Below are 14,650 nucleotides of genomic sequence, written 5' to 3'. Positions count from 1 at the left end.
AGGCTCTGTTCCCCCGGGCACCACCCAGGGTTACTAGGAATAACAGCTACAAATTGTTAGAGAGAAGGTTCAGGCTGGACATCAGGAGACATTACTTTACAGTTAGGGCTTCCAGGCTCTGGAATGGGCTCCCAAGTGAGGTGATACTCTCTCTTAGCTTGAGGGTCTTCAAGAGGAGGCTAGACAGATATTTGGCTGGGGTGAGATGATCCTGGCACCCATTGAGTCCGGGGCAGGGGGTCGGTCCTGATGATCTGTTTAGGTCCCTTCCAACCCTAAGTACTATGATACTATGAACCACTTGCTGATCCCCTACCTTCAAGGAAGTCTGGTGTGCTATCACTCAGACAAAGAACAATAAGGTGCTAGACCCAGACAGCATCCCCACAGAGGTCTTCAAAGTTGTTGAAACAGCACTAATGCACAAATTTCACCAACTCATCAAAATATGGGTTAGTAAGGAAGTTCCACCTTACTTAAAGAATGCCAACATTGTGACCATCTTCAAGAAAGGGGATAAGTCAGTGTGTGGGAACTACTGCGACATTGCCTGCCTTTCCACTGTTGGGAAGATTCTTACATCCTTCTGAATCGCCTCTTCTCCATTGTTGAAGATGTCCTTCCAGAATCCCAGTGTGGCTTTAGATGATATTGGGGTACCACTGACATGATTTTTGTTTCACAACAGATCCAGAAGTATAGAGAGCACCACCAGGTGCTGTTTATGACATTCATTGACCTCTCCATCAATTGTGAAGCCTTAAGGAAGGTGCTGGCTAGGTTTAGTTGTCCACTGAAGTTCATCAGTGTCCTCAGGTTACTCCATAATGGGATGACCAGCACAGTCCTTTGCAATGGATGAGAGAAGGATCTAGTTACCATTCGCATTGGTGTCAAGCAGGGTTGTGTCATCACCCCAACTCTTTTTTCCATCTATCTTGCTGTGATTTTGTTTCTCATCTGTGACCACCTTCCTCCTGGAATTGAGGTTGAGTAGCAAATGGGTGGTCAGCTTTTCAACCTGCAGTACCTCCACAGCAAAATGAAAACTACCAAGACTGCCATCACTGACTTTCAGTATGCTAACGACTGCAGGACCTGTTGGAATTCCATCTGGGATAGTGAAAGAACTAGTTGAGGACATCTTAGAGCCACTGAAAATAATTTTTGCAAACTAATGGATAATAGGCAAGGTCACAAAGCACTGAAGAAGGGTTAAAATAGTGTCCATCTTTTAAAAAAGGGAAACGGGAGGACTTGGGGAATTATAGACTGGTCAGACTGCCTTCAGTTCCTAGGAACTTACTGGAACAAATTGCAGAACATTCATATATTCTTACAACCATATATATTAATTAATTTTGTTCCTTCCAGAGAAGCTCACAAAATTTTTTTTCTTTGAACTTTAAACTGTACCCCTTCTAACTGTATCCCTTCAGTCAGCCTAACTTCAACTCCTGGGAAGTTAGCAGAGCAAATTATAAAATAATCAATTTGTATGTATATGAAAGTTAGTGTGAATATTAGCAGCCAAGGCGGATGTATTAAGAACAAATCATGCCAAACCAACCTGATTTCCTTTTTGACAAAGTAACAAATAAGGAGAATCCAGTGGACATAGTATATCTGGATTTTAATAAAGCTTTTGACACTGTTCCATAAGAACATGGGCTAGGTAGAATTGCTATTATTTAAATGCAAGCCCCTGCTTTCCTTGCAGGGGGGTTGAAGCTATTTAGCTGCATTCTATTCATTTTATCCAATAAATATTAAATGCAAAATATATACTAACATCACTCAGGGCAAAAGCCAGGGTAGAAACCAAGGCACTCTTCCTTCCAGGGCACTACCCATCACATTGAGCCAAGCTCCCTCCAGCTCCTTCTCCTTCTGGCCCCATGTTTTCTCTTAGCTGCCCATTAGACCAGCTTCAAAAGGGTGCTCTTGGCCCTGCCTCACCTACAGCCTGGTTATTACAGTTCTTTGCTGGAGAGTGGGAGAACCTGGGCCTCCCCTCTCCCTAGGCAAATTCCATAACCACTGATGTATTAGTGAGAAGGCCCACCTCCTTCATGTAACTTACATGGACTTGACATGACTTCCTGTGTGGAACAGCATCTCACATCCACATAAGTGGCCAAAAATCCTGCTTACGTGGCTAACTTTAGCAGCTTGAATGCTATTTACCCATCTAAAGAAGGGCTTTGATTTGGGCCTTAGGTCTTATGGAGGGTTATTTCCATCTTTCACCAGTTAATTGGGTAGGGTCTTAGATGGAAAGAAGCCAACTCCTTCAACCTAAGATTGACACAAAAATATTCCTTTTATTAACATTATGATTCAAAATGAGTACCTTTTGTATTATCTTGGAGATTTGTTAATTTGAATCTATCAAATTATTTTTAATTGTGCCCTTAATTTGATCATTTCATTGTTCCATCTTTAATTAGCTTAGTGAAATTGCAGGAAATTAGCTGAGTAATATACTTGCTTAAATGCATATTTGCATACTTATCCTTCTTAAAAAAATTAAATAAAAAAAAAAAGACAGAACTGGTTTGTTCCATCATATTGCAATTTATGTCACGAGCCCAAGGACACATGTAACATCAGATAAGAAATCTACAAGTCACAATGCTTTGGATTAATAATGTAAGTCCTTTCACAGGCCCCTTTATTCCCTTAAATATAATGCTGCCCCTGGCTTGGGGCTCCTATAGATACCCCTGGCTGCTCTTTTTTCGAACTGCCTGTTGCATTCTTTTCTTGTTCCTGAATTTCGTAACCTCCAAACCAGCCTTTTCCTCAACCAGCAAGGTTCAGGGTTGCCAACCCAAGGCATTTTTTTTTACTGACAATCTGCAAAGTTTTTACTGATGACTAACCTTTTTTGCTGACACGTTTTATATAATGTAAATGTAACCCTTCTGTTAGACCCTGGACAAAGGCTGGGTTCAAACCATAAAAAAAATTGGAGATTATTGGTAAAAACAAAATGTCAAGTGGTTCTTGGGGTGGTAACCCTACTTGACTACAGCCATGATTTTACACTGTGCTGCCCCCACTTCAGGGGTTCCCCACTCGCCCCCATACCCTTGTATCCCTGACTGAATCCCACAGCATGCTGCCCTCCCAGGGGTTTCCTACTCACCCCCACCTCTGGTATCCCCAGCTGCACCCCATACCATGCTGTGTACCCCAGAGGTCACCTACTCACCCCCATATCCTCGTATGCCTGACAGCACCCCACACAGTGCTGCACCCACCCCAGAGGGCCTCTACTCATGCCCATACCCTGGTACTACTGACTTCACCCCATACCATGCTGCCCCCCATCTCTAGGGTCCCTTGCTTCCCCCCAAACCCTTGTACCTCCAACTGCATCCCACACCACACTATCTGCCCAGCCACCCCCAGCCTTACTCTCACCAGCCCCATTCCCCTCATCCCAGCACAGACTGCCCCAAGAAAACCTACTGTCTGCCTACCTGCTACCCAGTCATGTTATAGGCAGATCAGAGGCAGCACCAGGAGCAACACCAACACCATAAAGACCTGAGAAGAGCTACCTTAGGGTACTGCACTCCTACTCAGATGTCAGGTGGTACTGCTATGCTTAAAAAATGCAGCTAGCTTGTTTTCCAACCATGGAGTTTCAGACGTTCCATGCTATTAGGGAGTTGATTTTGCAGGGGTGTTTGTGCTTCCTGATTTATGGATGGTGCAGTGTCTTTATGGAATTTACAGACAGGCATTTTCAACCTCGTTATTTATGAAATAGTCATAAGTTTACAGACAGTTAGCAAACCTGGCTTGGTTACTCCAAGATTTGTACCAATAGAAATGAGAGCAGAAGTTGGTCCTTTTGCAAATTTTACTCACCATCATAAATGCTGCAATCACTGCTTTCTGTGAGAACTCATGGGTTTCTTTTACTGTGTGGGCAATGTCACCCACTGTTCTTGTGAATGTAGCCATTGATCTCAGAAAGCTCAGCTTTAGACTTAGATCCTAAACCCCTCCCAGGAACAAAGAAAATAACAGTTTAATGCATTAATGATAGCTCAATACCAGGAGAAGTAAAGCAGCTGAGACCTTATCTAGACTAGGATATAAAGGTGAGACATTAGATCTGAGTAGCTTCCAACTGGCTACAGTTTTCCATATTCAAAAGTACTGTGCCTTTGTCTTGGTTTCAGTTTTAGAATGTGCTGATTAGATCAAGTAAGTTATTGTGATCTAGCACTGCACGTTTACACCCTAGTTTATGCAAGGCCTCCTGGGTCATGTCAAAATACAGTATCCTGTATCCAGCTCCCACCACCTGTATTTTAAAAACACCTCACCTAATAGCCAATGCCTGGTCTCCTTTCTTGCCAGTAGATAAGGAGTAATTATTATGTGCTGAAACCTTACAACCTACTGATATTTAACATTAAAAGACAGTCACAAGCCAGGATCCTTTCTAGATGCAGGAAAACCAGGAATGTAGAAAAAAGGCTCAAACGTATTTAGTCTGTCCATACTATCATTTAGTTTAGTTCTCATGGGAAATAGAACTTTCCATTAAGGCTGTAATTAATCATTTTGTGGTGAAAAGAGTTACTTTGGACATTGGGATAAGAGTCTGAAAACCCCCAACTACATCATGGGTAAGTTTTAGAATTTAAAATAAATAAGAAATAAACAGGGTGCAACTGGTCTGATCTCATAGTTGTAAAAATATGTAGTCCCTTAATTCCTTTGATCAGATGAAAAGGGATATTTAACAAACTTTTCTGCAGCTTCTAAGCCAAAAAAACTCATAAACCAACTTCTGCCATGAGACTGTCATAAAGCTAAAATCACAAAATACCCTCTTTTCCCTGATGCCAACTCTCATAAAAAGGAGAACAAGCAAGATCACTATATTTGGACATCACTTCATAAACCCACTGAACTGATAATGTTACTGTCAGTCTCATTTTAATCTCAGAGCTACCCATGGACATGCAAGGATGGTCACGGGCATTGAAGAAGTGAGCAGGGAATTTTATCTTTTCTTAGAACTGCTTTTCTTACCACCAAAGCAGAAATCCTTGCCCTGGGAATTACATGAGAGTAAGTCTTCCTTCAGAATTCAGCATGGAAAGCTTTGTAGCCACATTTTGAAGGTGAGTTGTGGGGTGCCAGACCCAGGAGGTCTGCTTTTCAGAATATTCAAGTATTCTGGCAACTCAAGCCATAATACAATGATGTTTAAAGCCCCATGAGTCAAATTTCTAGTACAGACAAGATTGTTACAACCTTAGTACCTCAGATTGCTACAACCTTAGGACCTCAGAAGTTTAGGAATGAGTAAGGAACCCATAGCAATTAGTCCTGTACACAGTACCATGGCTGAGGCAGTGCAGCGGCGGAAGTGGTGTAACATTTGGAAGAGAATGTTGTCCACCACGGGCAGGATACTGTCCTTTGTTTTCATGGCCACTTGGTCATAGCAAAGATGGAGTGTGCTGAATGACCTCCTCCATTCATTCTGCTGTAACAGAAAGGGAGACAGACACAGACTCATCTTTGAGATCACTTCCTCTCATGAATGATCTCACACCTCCCTCGCCACAGAACTGCTGCAATCCTTAAGTTTTAGACAACTTTCTATAGACTGAGAGAGAACCTGTAGAGAAGCACGTGAGTTGGAGGCCACAAAGGATTATTATGATAACCTGATCTGACGTCTCAAGTAGCCTAGGCCAGTGATACTCAACCTTTTTCCTTGGCGGGCTAGATGGGCAGTGCCTGGTCAGCCCATGGACCGGATATGACTAGTGGCCCTGATCTGGTGCTGGGGGCAGACATAGCAGGGCCCCATCTGGCCACAAAGAGGTGGCAGGGATGGTAGGGGAGCAGCCTGGGCCATGGGGATGACAGGGCCATGACCCAGCCCCAATCCAGTGCTACCGAGGGGAGGGGCAAGGCCTGGCCTGAATATGGCTATGCTGGGGGAGAGGGTTTGGGAACTTAGAGGGTGGAGGGTGGCTCGCGGGGAGCCCCGTGAGCCAGATGCAATGGCTCTGCAGGCCGTATTTGGCCCACAGGGCAGAGGTTGAGCACCCATGGCACAGGCTATAGGATTTCACCCCGTGACTATGGCAGTGGAGGAAGAATCATTCTTCCTTCCTAACAGAGAATATTACTGAGCCCTGTAACTTGCGAGCAACAGTAGAGGGAATCTAAGCCAGACTTTTGGAAAGACATGTAATTTTGGTTTAAAGACTCATGAGGGAGGAATTCACCAGAGATAAATACTTGGAAAGGAAACATCCACTTATGAATGCCTCCCCCACCATCTCTGAGAAGAGAGGAGTTTAAATATCAGGACAGGTTCAGAGCTAAGCAGCATCCTCTCCTGGTAGAGGCTGTGATACCGACACACTCAAGTGGCTTCTTCCAAGGCAATATGGCAACATTTCTCACTTATGGCATTTGATAAGATCCAGCTCCATAATTCCTTGTTCCTGCCCCATAATTCCAGGGAGATTGCTCATATGAATAGTTTCAGGAGAAAGACTTGAGGATAGGGTCCACAATTTGTATCAATGAGACCCAGAGGTTGAGATTTTAATCTTGCAGAGTCAGGAAATTCAGGTTCCCCCAATAGCCTTAACTCTAACACCCTGTGCCTTGCATCTTTTTTTCTTTCCTGCTCCAAACAGCTCATGAAGAGAGTGTGTTCAGAAAGCAGAGCTGATGCAGTTCTGGGTCTCATGGACTCACATGTTTCCCAAGTTTTACTGCGACTAGAATACCTCACTCCCAACCCAGATCACACATCAGGCAGTGCAATGTCCGTTTTGCAAGTGCAACTCATAGTGATAAAAGACTTCACTTTCCCTTGTACCATGAAGCCTGCATACTTGACCCCAGAAATGTCACTGAAAAGAGGCAAACATAGAAAAGCATGCCTTGCAAGCTAAGCCTGAGAAGCAGTTTCACAAAACACAGCAGTCGAGCTGTACCTCATTGGGTGAACCTTCCTCTGGGATCAGCTGGTTACTGAATTCCTGCAGCACCACTAAGGTGTCATTGAGGTGGCGAGTAGCTGTGAGACTGATGGCAGAAGCAATCCCCTAAAACACAGAGTCATGCCTCAGCATAGAACTATTTCTTTTTCCATGATCCTCACCTGCAGTCCTTACCCTGGCTCCCTCACTTCCCTTCTCAAACTGTGAAGACCTTCACGGACCTTCCTTTTCATTCCCCTTTCAGGCAAGGAGGCATGGTCTTCCATCATTACCCTCCTTCTCCCTCCAGTCTCATGGGAGATCTTTGATAGCTACTTTATACCTTTCTCTTCTCCCTCCTTGACCCTAAGATTAGTCAATTTCTCCCACTCCGATGCTTGCAGAGATATTTGAGGGCTCCACAATAATTTGCAGTCCTCCTCTTCAGTGCAGTGTTTGGAAATTCTTCTTGTTCCCTTCCTTCCCCACAAAGATTCATTGCCTAATCCCTCAGCTATCCTCACCTCTCTCTCAGCTTCTTCTTGATGAGAAGTTTGCAGAATGATGATGAGATATTCCCTCACAAACTCTTTGCTTCTGGATACCCGTAATACTGTCCCATAAAATTTATATGGGAAATACTACAAAAAATGACATTCTCATTAAATACACTAGAACAAATGTCATTCCTGTTAGTAGTTTTGGAGATCATAGTTTGCACTGTCCTGTCTTGATGGAACAAAAATTAGTTCCTCCAAACCATTTTCTATTGATGCTGATGGCCTTGTTCCTCGCTCATACTGACAGGTTGATATTTGGGAAAAATAATTCAGATTCAAGATAATACCTTATGTGTTTTCAAAAAAATTGGTCACCATTTGGTTGACAGTAAGGAATGGTAGTTTATGGCAGAGGTAATAAGGGCTAGATACTATCTGACTGATTTCTTTACTATCTGATGGACAGTATTATGGTACATTACAACTCTGCAAAATGAAAATTTTGATTCTCTTCATGTATATAACAGTGAAATATTACTGCTTTGAAGATTGCACCTGGCCATCATCACAGATAGTATTTGGAACGTAGCTTTTCCACATCACTATCATCATCTATTTATTGAAGCTGAGATTTTAGTGCATGTTTCAAAGCAGGCCCATAATTCCATACATAACCAGGAAAATCAGGGCCCTGGTTTTTATGAGCTATCAAGCGTTCAGCACTTCCAATGACTATTCTGAGAATATGCTGTCTAATACTATCAGAGGATCTGGATCCAGAGTTGGAGAAATGTAGGCAAGAAGACAGTGGGAGGGGAATATTGCTCTTGAAAAGCAGATTTTCCCATCCAGCATAGACCATAAATGGTGAATTATTAGCATTTTATGCAGCATACAATATTCTATAGAGATTTTTAGTGGGTCATTATGCAACGGTTATGGCAGAAGTATATTTAAAAAAAGCATAGAATGAGAAGAGGCTAAGTGCTTAAGTATCTGCTTGATTTAAACATATGACTAAAGTCAACAGAAGTCAAATAGAAATTTACAAATTCTAATACAAAATAAAGCAAAAGAACTCTAACTTGTATTTCTTAAACACCAACCTTATAATTTAGACTATCTAGCATTCTTTCATTTCCCCAGAAACATTAACAACTCTGGAAGACTGCACTTACAGTTTCACTCTTATACACTCAATAAATAGAGGACTGACCTTATCTTGGGGCCCCTGAGAGTAGCTTTTGCTTTTTACAAGGATCTCATCTACAAGCTCACGGGACCATGCATCATCCATAATGGATTCCACTGACATTTCTAAAAGCTGTTGGAGGGTAGGAGAAAGAATCTGTTACAAATATTTATACTTCTCAAACTTATTGCTGCCCTCTATTTTCAAAATAGTCTAGGACTTAGAGATAGAAACTACAAGATGACTCACTTCCTCTGGTATCCATTCTCTGACCACAGCTATGGCAGACACTTCAGAGATAAGTGCATGTAAGCATAAGACAGAATGGAGACCTGACCTTATGCCCATAATGCACCAGCCAACATAGCCATGTTAGTATACTGACAGACACGCGTTGCACCGAGTATAGACCTAATGCATGTTACTTCCACTCCAGAGTGGAAGGAAGAAGGTGGATCTTCAAGGACCCTAGAATGTCCTGCTAGAGTCATAGTTGTAAGGCAGGGGTGGCCAAGTTGCAGCATGCATGCCATAAGTGGCACACAGCAGATCAGAAAGGGGACAAACAGTGCAGTGGCAGACAGGATAAGAAGCAGAAAGCAGAGCAGCAGACTGGGTAGGGAGCATAGGACAGGAAGGAGAAAGCAGAGTAGCAGATTGTACAGTGGAAGGGGATCAGAGAGGCACTTGGGGAGGGTGCAGGGCTAATTTGTGGCATGCCTGCCAAAAAAATTGGCCCCCATTGTTGTAATGCATGCCATGATTGGAAACACTGGTATTGTTCTGTTGCTGTGTAGATATATTTGGGAAGGATATGCAAAGCAACAGATTATATCATATAATAGGAGAAACATCAATGATTCTTTGCTTAGTGTGAATGGAACACAACAGAGATGCTGCTGATGGGAAAAAGAAGATGGATGTTAGAAAGAGGGCTGACTTTTACCATAAGCAGCTTGCCCTTCCATGTCTTCTCTTCCAGAGTTTCCTTAGTATGTGCTAGAAGGGACAGAAATGTAGCTGGTCAGCAAAAATGGTATAAATGTTGTTCAGACTGAGTCAGCAAAACACAATGGAAACCTAGAATGTCAGAGAAAAGTGAGTTGCACCAGATAGGATGGATGCTTTTGCTTGATTATCAACATATCAATATGAAATATGAGCAAACCACGTAACCACTGAAAGAATTACAAAGGTAAGAGCTGGATTTGCCATCTCTTGAACTCTTTTAATTGAGCTGAACACCTTTCTGGAAATTATTCTTTTGTCAAACATGTTCTTGGGTTCAACAGAGCAGTGGTTTTCAAACTTTTTCACACTGGAACCCCTTAGCATAACAATCAGCTTGCTGTGACCCACACCCTTGGTCCCCAACCCACAGGGTGTCTCTTTTTCTCTCCCTCTCTCTTCCCCCCTCCTTTCTCTCCCTCCTTCTCCCCCCTTCCTTTCCTCCCCTCCCAAAAGAGAGAAAGAAAAGCATGTTTGCAATTAAACCACATCAAGCTGGGTATGCAAGAAAAAGACACACTTTGTGTATTTATTCACTAATGTGAGACATCAACCCCCAATACTCAGCTAGACACATTAAGAGAAGACCATGAGTATGATTCTTTCCCCATTGAAAATAAAAACTTCAAATGACTTCTGCAGGAGCAAGATCATATAGGTCTACAAAATGTTTCCCAACACATATTCCTATCACTTCTGTGGGGTGATGCAACTGAACTGTTTGCCATTCGTAAGTGGGAAGGACTGATCACTCACACTCGCTGTTTGATGTTCTGCTTCCCTACCTTCCAGATATTTGATGAGCTCAGGAATGTGCTCTGTCCACAGCTGCCCCAAAACTGAGTGCATCACAGGGTGAAGAGAGTTGATAGGGTGGAGGGCATGAAGCAGTTGGAGGGCAATAATCCCAGAATCCCCACCCTTGTAGGGATACAATGAAATTACCTGGTAAATGAAGAGACAGACTTAAATTTAAGGCACTAATAATGAAAGGAAAGTTAGGAGATTCAGTTCTAATGCTACACATTGTCTCTTAAAATATCACTTGTGTATGGATGGGGACCAGCAGAGGGGCTGGAAGGGACCTTACGTATCATCGGGTCCAGTCCCCCTGCACTTGGGCAGGAAAGACTTCTGGGATCAGATGATCCCAGCAAGATAGGTGTTAAGATGCTGTTTGAAGATGATCAGGATGTGTGACTGTACCACCTCTGGGGGGAGCCTGTTCCAAACCCTCAGTATTCAACTCATAAAGAAAATTTTCCTTTTGTCTAGCTTGAAGCAATCCTCAGTCAGCTTGTGCCTATTATTTCTTGTCCTCCCCTGGGGGAGCCTTGGTGAACAGATGCTCCCCCAGGCCCTGATATACACCCTTGATATACTTATAGGCTGCCACCAAGTTTCCGCTGAATCTTCTCTTCTCCTGGCTGAACAGTACCAAGTCTTTCAGCCTCTCCTCATATAACCTGCTCTCTAGGCCTCTAATCATGTGCGTGGCTGTCCTTTGGACTCTCTCGAGCTTCTTCACCTCCTTCCTGAAGTGCAGCACCCAGAACTAGACACGGAAATCCAGCTGTGGTCTCATCAAGGCCGAGTAGAGAGGGAGGATGACATTCTTAGCCTTGCTTGAGATGCCTCGGTAGATGCATGACAGTGTTTGATTATCTCTGCCAGTATGGCATCGCATTGTTGGCTCATGTTCATTTTATTCACGTTCTTTATCACGACACCCAGGTCTCATTCAGATGTGGTTCTAGCAAGCATAGCACTGCTGAGCCTGTACATGTGTTGTGGATTACATCTCCCCAGATGCAGCACTTTACATTTCTCCGTATTAAATGACATCAGATTGAGGTCCACCCACCTCGCGAGCCTACCCAGGACAGGGGGTCGGACTCAATGGTCTACTGAGGTCCCTTTCAACCCTAACATCTAAGAATCTATGAAAGGTCAGCCTGTATTGCCAGCCTGTTTCCAAGTGTGACCACACTCCCCTATAGTTTGGTGTCATCCACGAACTTTGCTAGCTCACTTTTAATACCTGAATCCAAATCGTTGATGGACATGTTGAAAAGCACTTGTCTGAGTACTGTACCCTGAGGGACACCACTGATCACCCTCTGCCATGATGACTCATTTCCGTCAATCAATACTCTCTGGGTCCTACCACAGATCCAGTAACCTAGCCACTGGATGGTAAAGTAGTCAAGGCCTCATTTTCCCAATTTTTTCATGAGGACTTCATGGGAGACCAGATGTAACATGACAGCTTTGTACCTTGGGCAGTGGGAGTGCATGGGGCAGGGAGGCTACCATGCTGCGATACCAGCTATTTTTACACCCCTCTCCCAAAGGCAGTGCTTCAGACCACTGCCCTGGACACTCCTTTTCAGATTCACTACTGGAGATCAGCTTTGTCTGAAATGGCTATATATCTGAACAGTCCCACAAGAGCATGCAAAAATCTGAATGGCAGGTTTGAGAGATAAGACCATCAAGTATGATATAAGAAAACCTCAGTTGGCCTAAGCACAGCACACTATGATTTCACAGATAACAAATTTTAAATGTCTTATGATATAGTATTCAATTAGGTGCAAGTATTCTACACCAAAGAAGTGAATCACAGGTCCAATCACTTACTAAAAGGCGTAGCAAGAGTGCCTGAGGTGTTGGGAGCTCAGGCGCTGCCAAAAGAAGAAAGAGAACCACATTGAAAGAGAGTGCATTTCTGGTGCAAAATAGAGCAGTATCTGAATGGAAGGCAAATTATTGCATAAGAAAGAGCCACCACTTCCCCTGTTCCTCCTTCCATCCCCTCCCTACCATTTTAAGAGAAATAAAATTAGAAAACTTTTACAATCATGATTTCAAAAGAGAAAACAAATACGTAGATTCAGGAACCTCCTAACCACTACTGAACAAAGTAACAGCACCCCCAGAGCATTCATATGCCTTCTTGGGAATGAACTTTGCTTTGCATTTCACTAGCTACTTCAGGGGTCTTAATCCAAACTAATTCAATCTCATCCATGATAGAAAGATGAACTGTAGGAGACCACAAATGAAAAAAAGTGTGTTATCCCCCCAAATAACTCAAGATGGAATTGATATACAGATTTCCTTCACTTTATGTGGGTTCTGTATATGTGAATTTGCTCTTATGCAATGACCCTTTTTATACTCCAAATTCGTTATATGCAAGGTAAATTAACTCTTATGCGATCAGCAAAAGGTAAGTCTGTGCAGGGTGGGGAAAGAGCCATGGGCGTGGGGTGGGGGCAGATGGAGGCCCCAGTGGTGAGGGAGGGAGCGGGACACAGGCAGGAGCAGGGGCTGGGGTGAGTGGGGCCTCGATTTGTCCCCCTCCCCCCCACCCCAACCAGTGGTGAGAGAGGGAGTGGGACTGGAGCACAGGCAAACACTGCACAGCATGGGCAGGGCACAGGACAGGGGGCTCTTCCCAGTGAGGGGGTTGGGCCACACTGGGTTTGGGGCAGGTGGTGGTAGCTCTGGGAGGGGGCCTATGGGGGTGGGCTGCAGCTACCTCAAAATTTGCCATAGCCCTCCCAACAACCCTCCCAGCACTGCCATCTCCCACCCTGAATGCAGCATAGCCCAAACACCCTGGCTGGAAGAGCTCGGCATGGCCCTCGGCCCCAACCTACAGTGGCAGCCTGTAGCAGCAGGAGCTGCACCTCCTGCCCCACACCCCACCCTGCGGTGCAGTGCCTGCCTCTGCCTCTGCCCCAGCCCCAGCCTAGCCCCACTCCCTCTGCTCCAGCCTCAGCCCCAGCCCAGCCGCACTCCCTTCCTAACCACCAGTGGGGTATCAGATTGAGGCACCACTCAGCCCAGCCCCTGGGGCTGGGCTCTTCCTGGCGGGGGTGTTGGGCTGCACTGTGCTTGAGGCGGGTGGTGGTGGAATGAGAAGAATGATAATATCTGGTAAATGCATGGCAGCATCTAAAATAATCAGAAGCTAAAGTAGACTACCAATGCTAGTGTGATGCTTTAACTCTTTTCTAGCTCCTCTCTTCAGGATCACGCTGGGAAGAACCCAGCGCTGCCCCAGCCCCAGCAGACTTACCTGCTGCCAATGCAGTTGAGGTCTTGGAACGTATCCCTATTTGTTACCTTGTGTGAATTTGAGTTATGCAGTTTTTCAGGAACACATCTACCACATAAAGCAAGGGAAACCTATATTTATCTATGGCATCCTGGAAAATGTCCTTCATGTGCCTGTGCTTTCACCCATATGTCCTTTCCTTCTTGTAAGGCCCTTTATTTATAGTGTTATAGTGTTCAAAGCTAGAATGTTGACAAAGAGTTTTGGTCAATGGATGACAATCTACTTGCTATCCACAAACTCAGCACATTCATTGGCTGCTTGAATCTATGTACGCTTATGAGTATGTATGAGTGTAGGTAGTTACGTGAGCTGAATTCTGTGTCTGTTTGAGAAGAACCCACAGGTTTTGTGTTGCCCCTTGCTAGACATTTATGTGTCTTCCTATCATCAGCCCTGTAACCTTCTCCAGCAGAAAGTTCCATTCATATAGTAAATAGTCAGGCAATCAATTGAATGCAGCTCTTTCGATACTAACGCCTTCTGTGTAATTCCCCCAGGTAAGGAGATCTGCCTGCAATTCTTGACTTTAGAAGCAAAGATGTCAAGGCCTTGCCAACTGGGATGAAAGTGTTGGTATACTCCAGAGGGCACACAACCTGCATTAACATTTTCCAGGGCACCTGAAAGCAATAAGCAGCAGATGATGAGTCATTGTTACTTTTGTGATTCCTTGAACAATCCTACGAATTTCTTTCTTCTTAGGGGGAAAAAAGCTTCTTTTTACCCATTTCTTTGAGATGATGCAACCTGATGAATATTCTTGAATACCAATGTAATTCAAGCAGGCTGAGCATTTTACAAAAAGCACAGTCAGCAGGCTCAAAGAGGGAAGACA

General features: G+C 44.0%; 1 protein-coding gene across 1 annotated transcript in view; it reads right to left on the bottom strand.

Annotated features, from left to right (window-relative positions):
- LOC106721884 (maestro heat-like repeat-containing protein family member 1) overlaps positions 1–14,650 on the bottom strand; it is a 66,705-nt gene that overhangs the window by 37,546 nt on the left and 14,509 nt on the right. Inside the window, exons 9-16 of the mRNA XM_014517328.2 lie at positions 14,291–14,435; positions 12,327–12,370; positions 10,469–10,628; positions 9,622–9,674; positions 8,700–8,807; positions 6,999–7,109; positions 5,375–5,521; positions 3,883–4,011 (exon numbers count right to left, since the gene is read on the bottom strand). Coding sequence (XP_014372814.2) covers positions 3,883–4,011; positions 5,375–5,521; positions 6,999–7,109; positions 8,700–8,807; positions 9,622–9,674; positions 10,469–10,628; positions 12,327–12,370; positions 14,291–14,435 — 897 coding nt within the window. The remainder of the gene's footprint in view (positions 1–3,882; positions 4,012–5,374; positions 5,522–6,998; positions 7,110–8,699; positions 8,808–9,621; positions 9,675–10,468; positions 10,629–12,326; positions 12,371–14,290; positions 14,436–14,650) is intronic.

Source organism: Alligator sinensis, unplaced genomic scaffold (assembly GCF_000455745.1).
Source record: "Alligator sinensis unplaced genomic scaffold, ASM45574v1 scaffold489_1, whole genome shotgun sequence".
NCBI lineage: Eukaryota > Metazoa > Chordata > Crocodylia > Alligatoridae > Alligator > Alligator sinensis.
The sequence above is the reverse complement of the archived record's forward strand: the minus strand, read 5'-3'. Positions and strand labels throughout refer to the sequence as shown.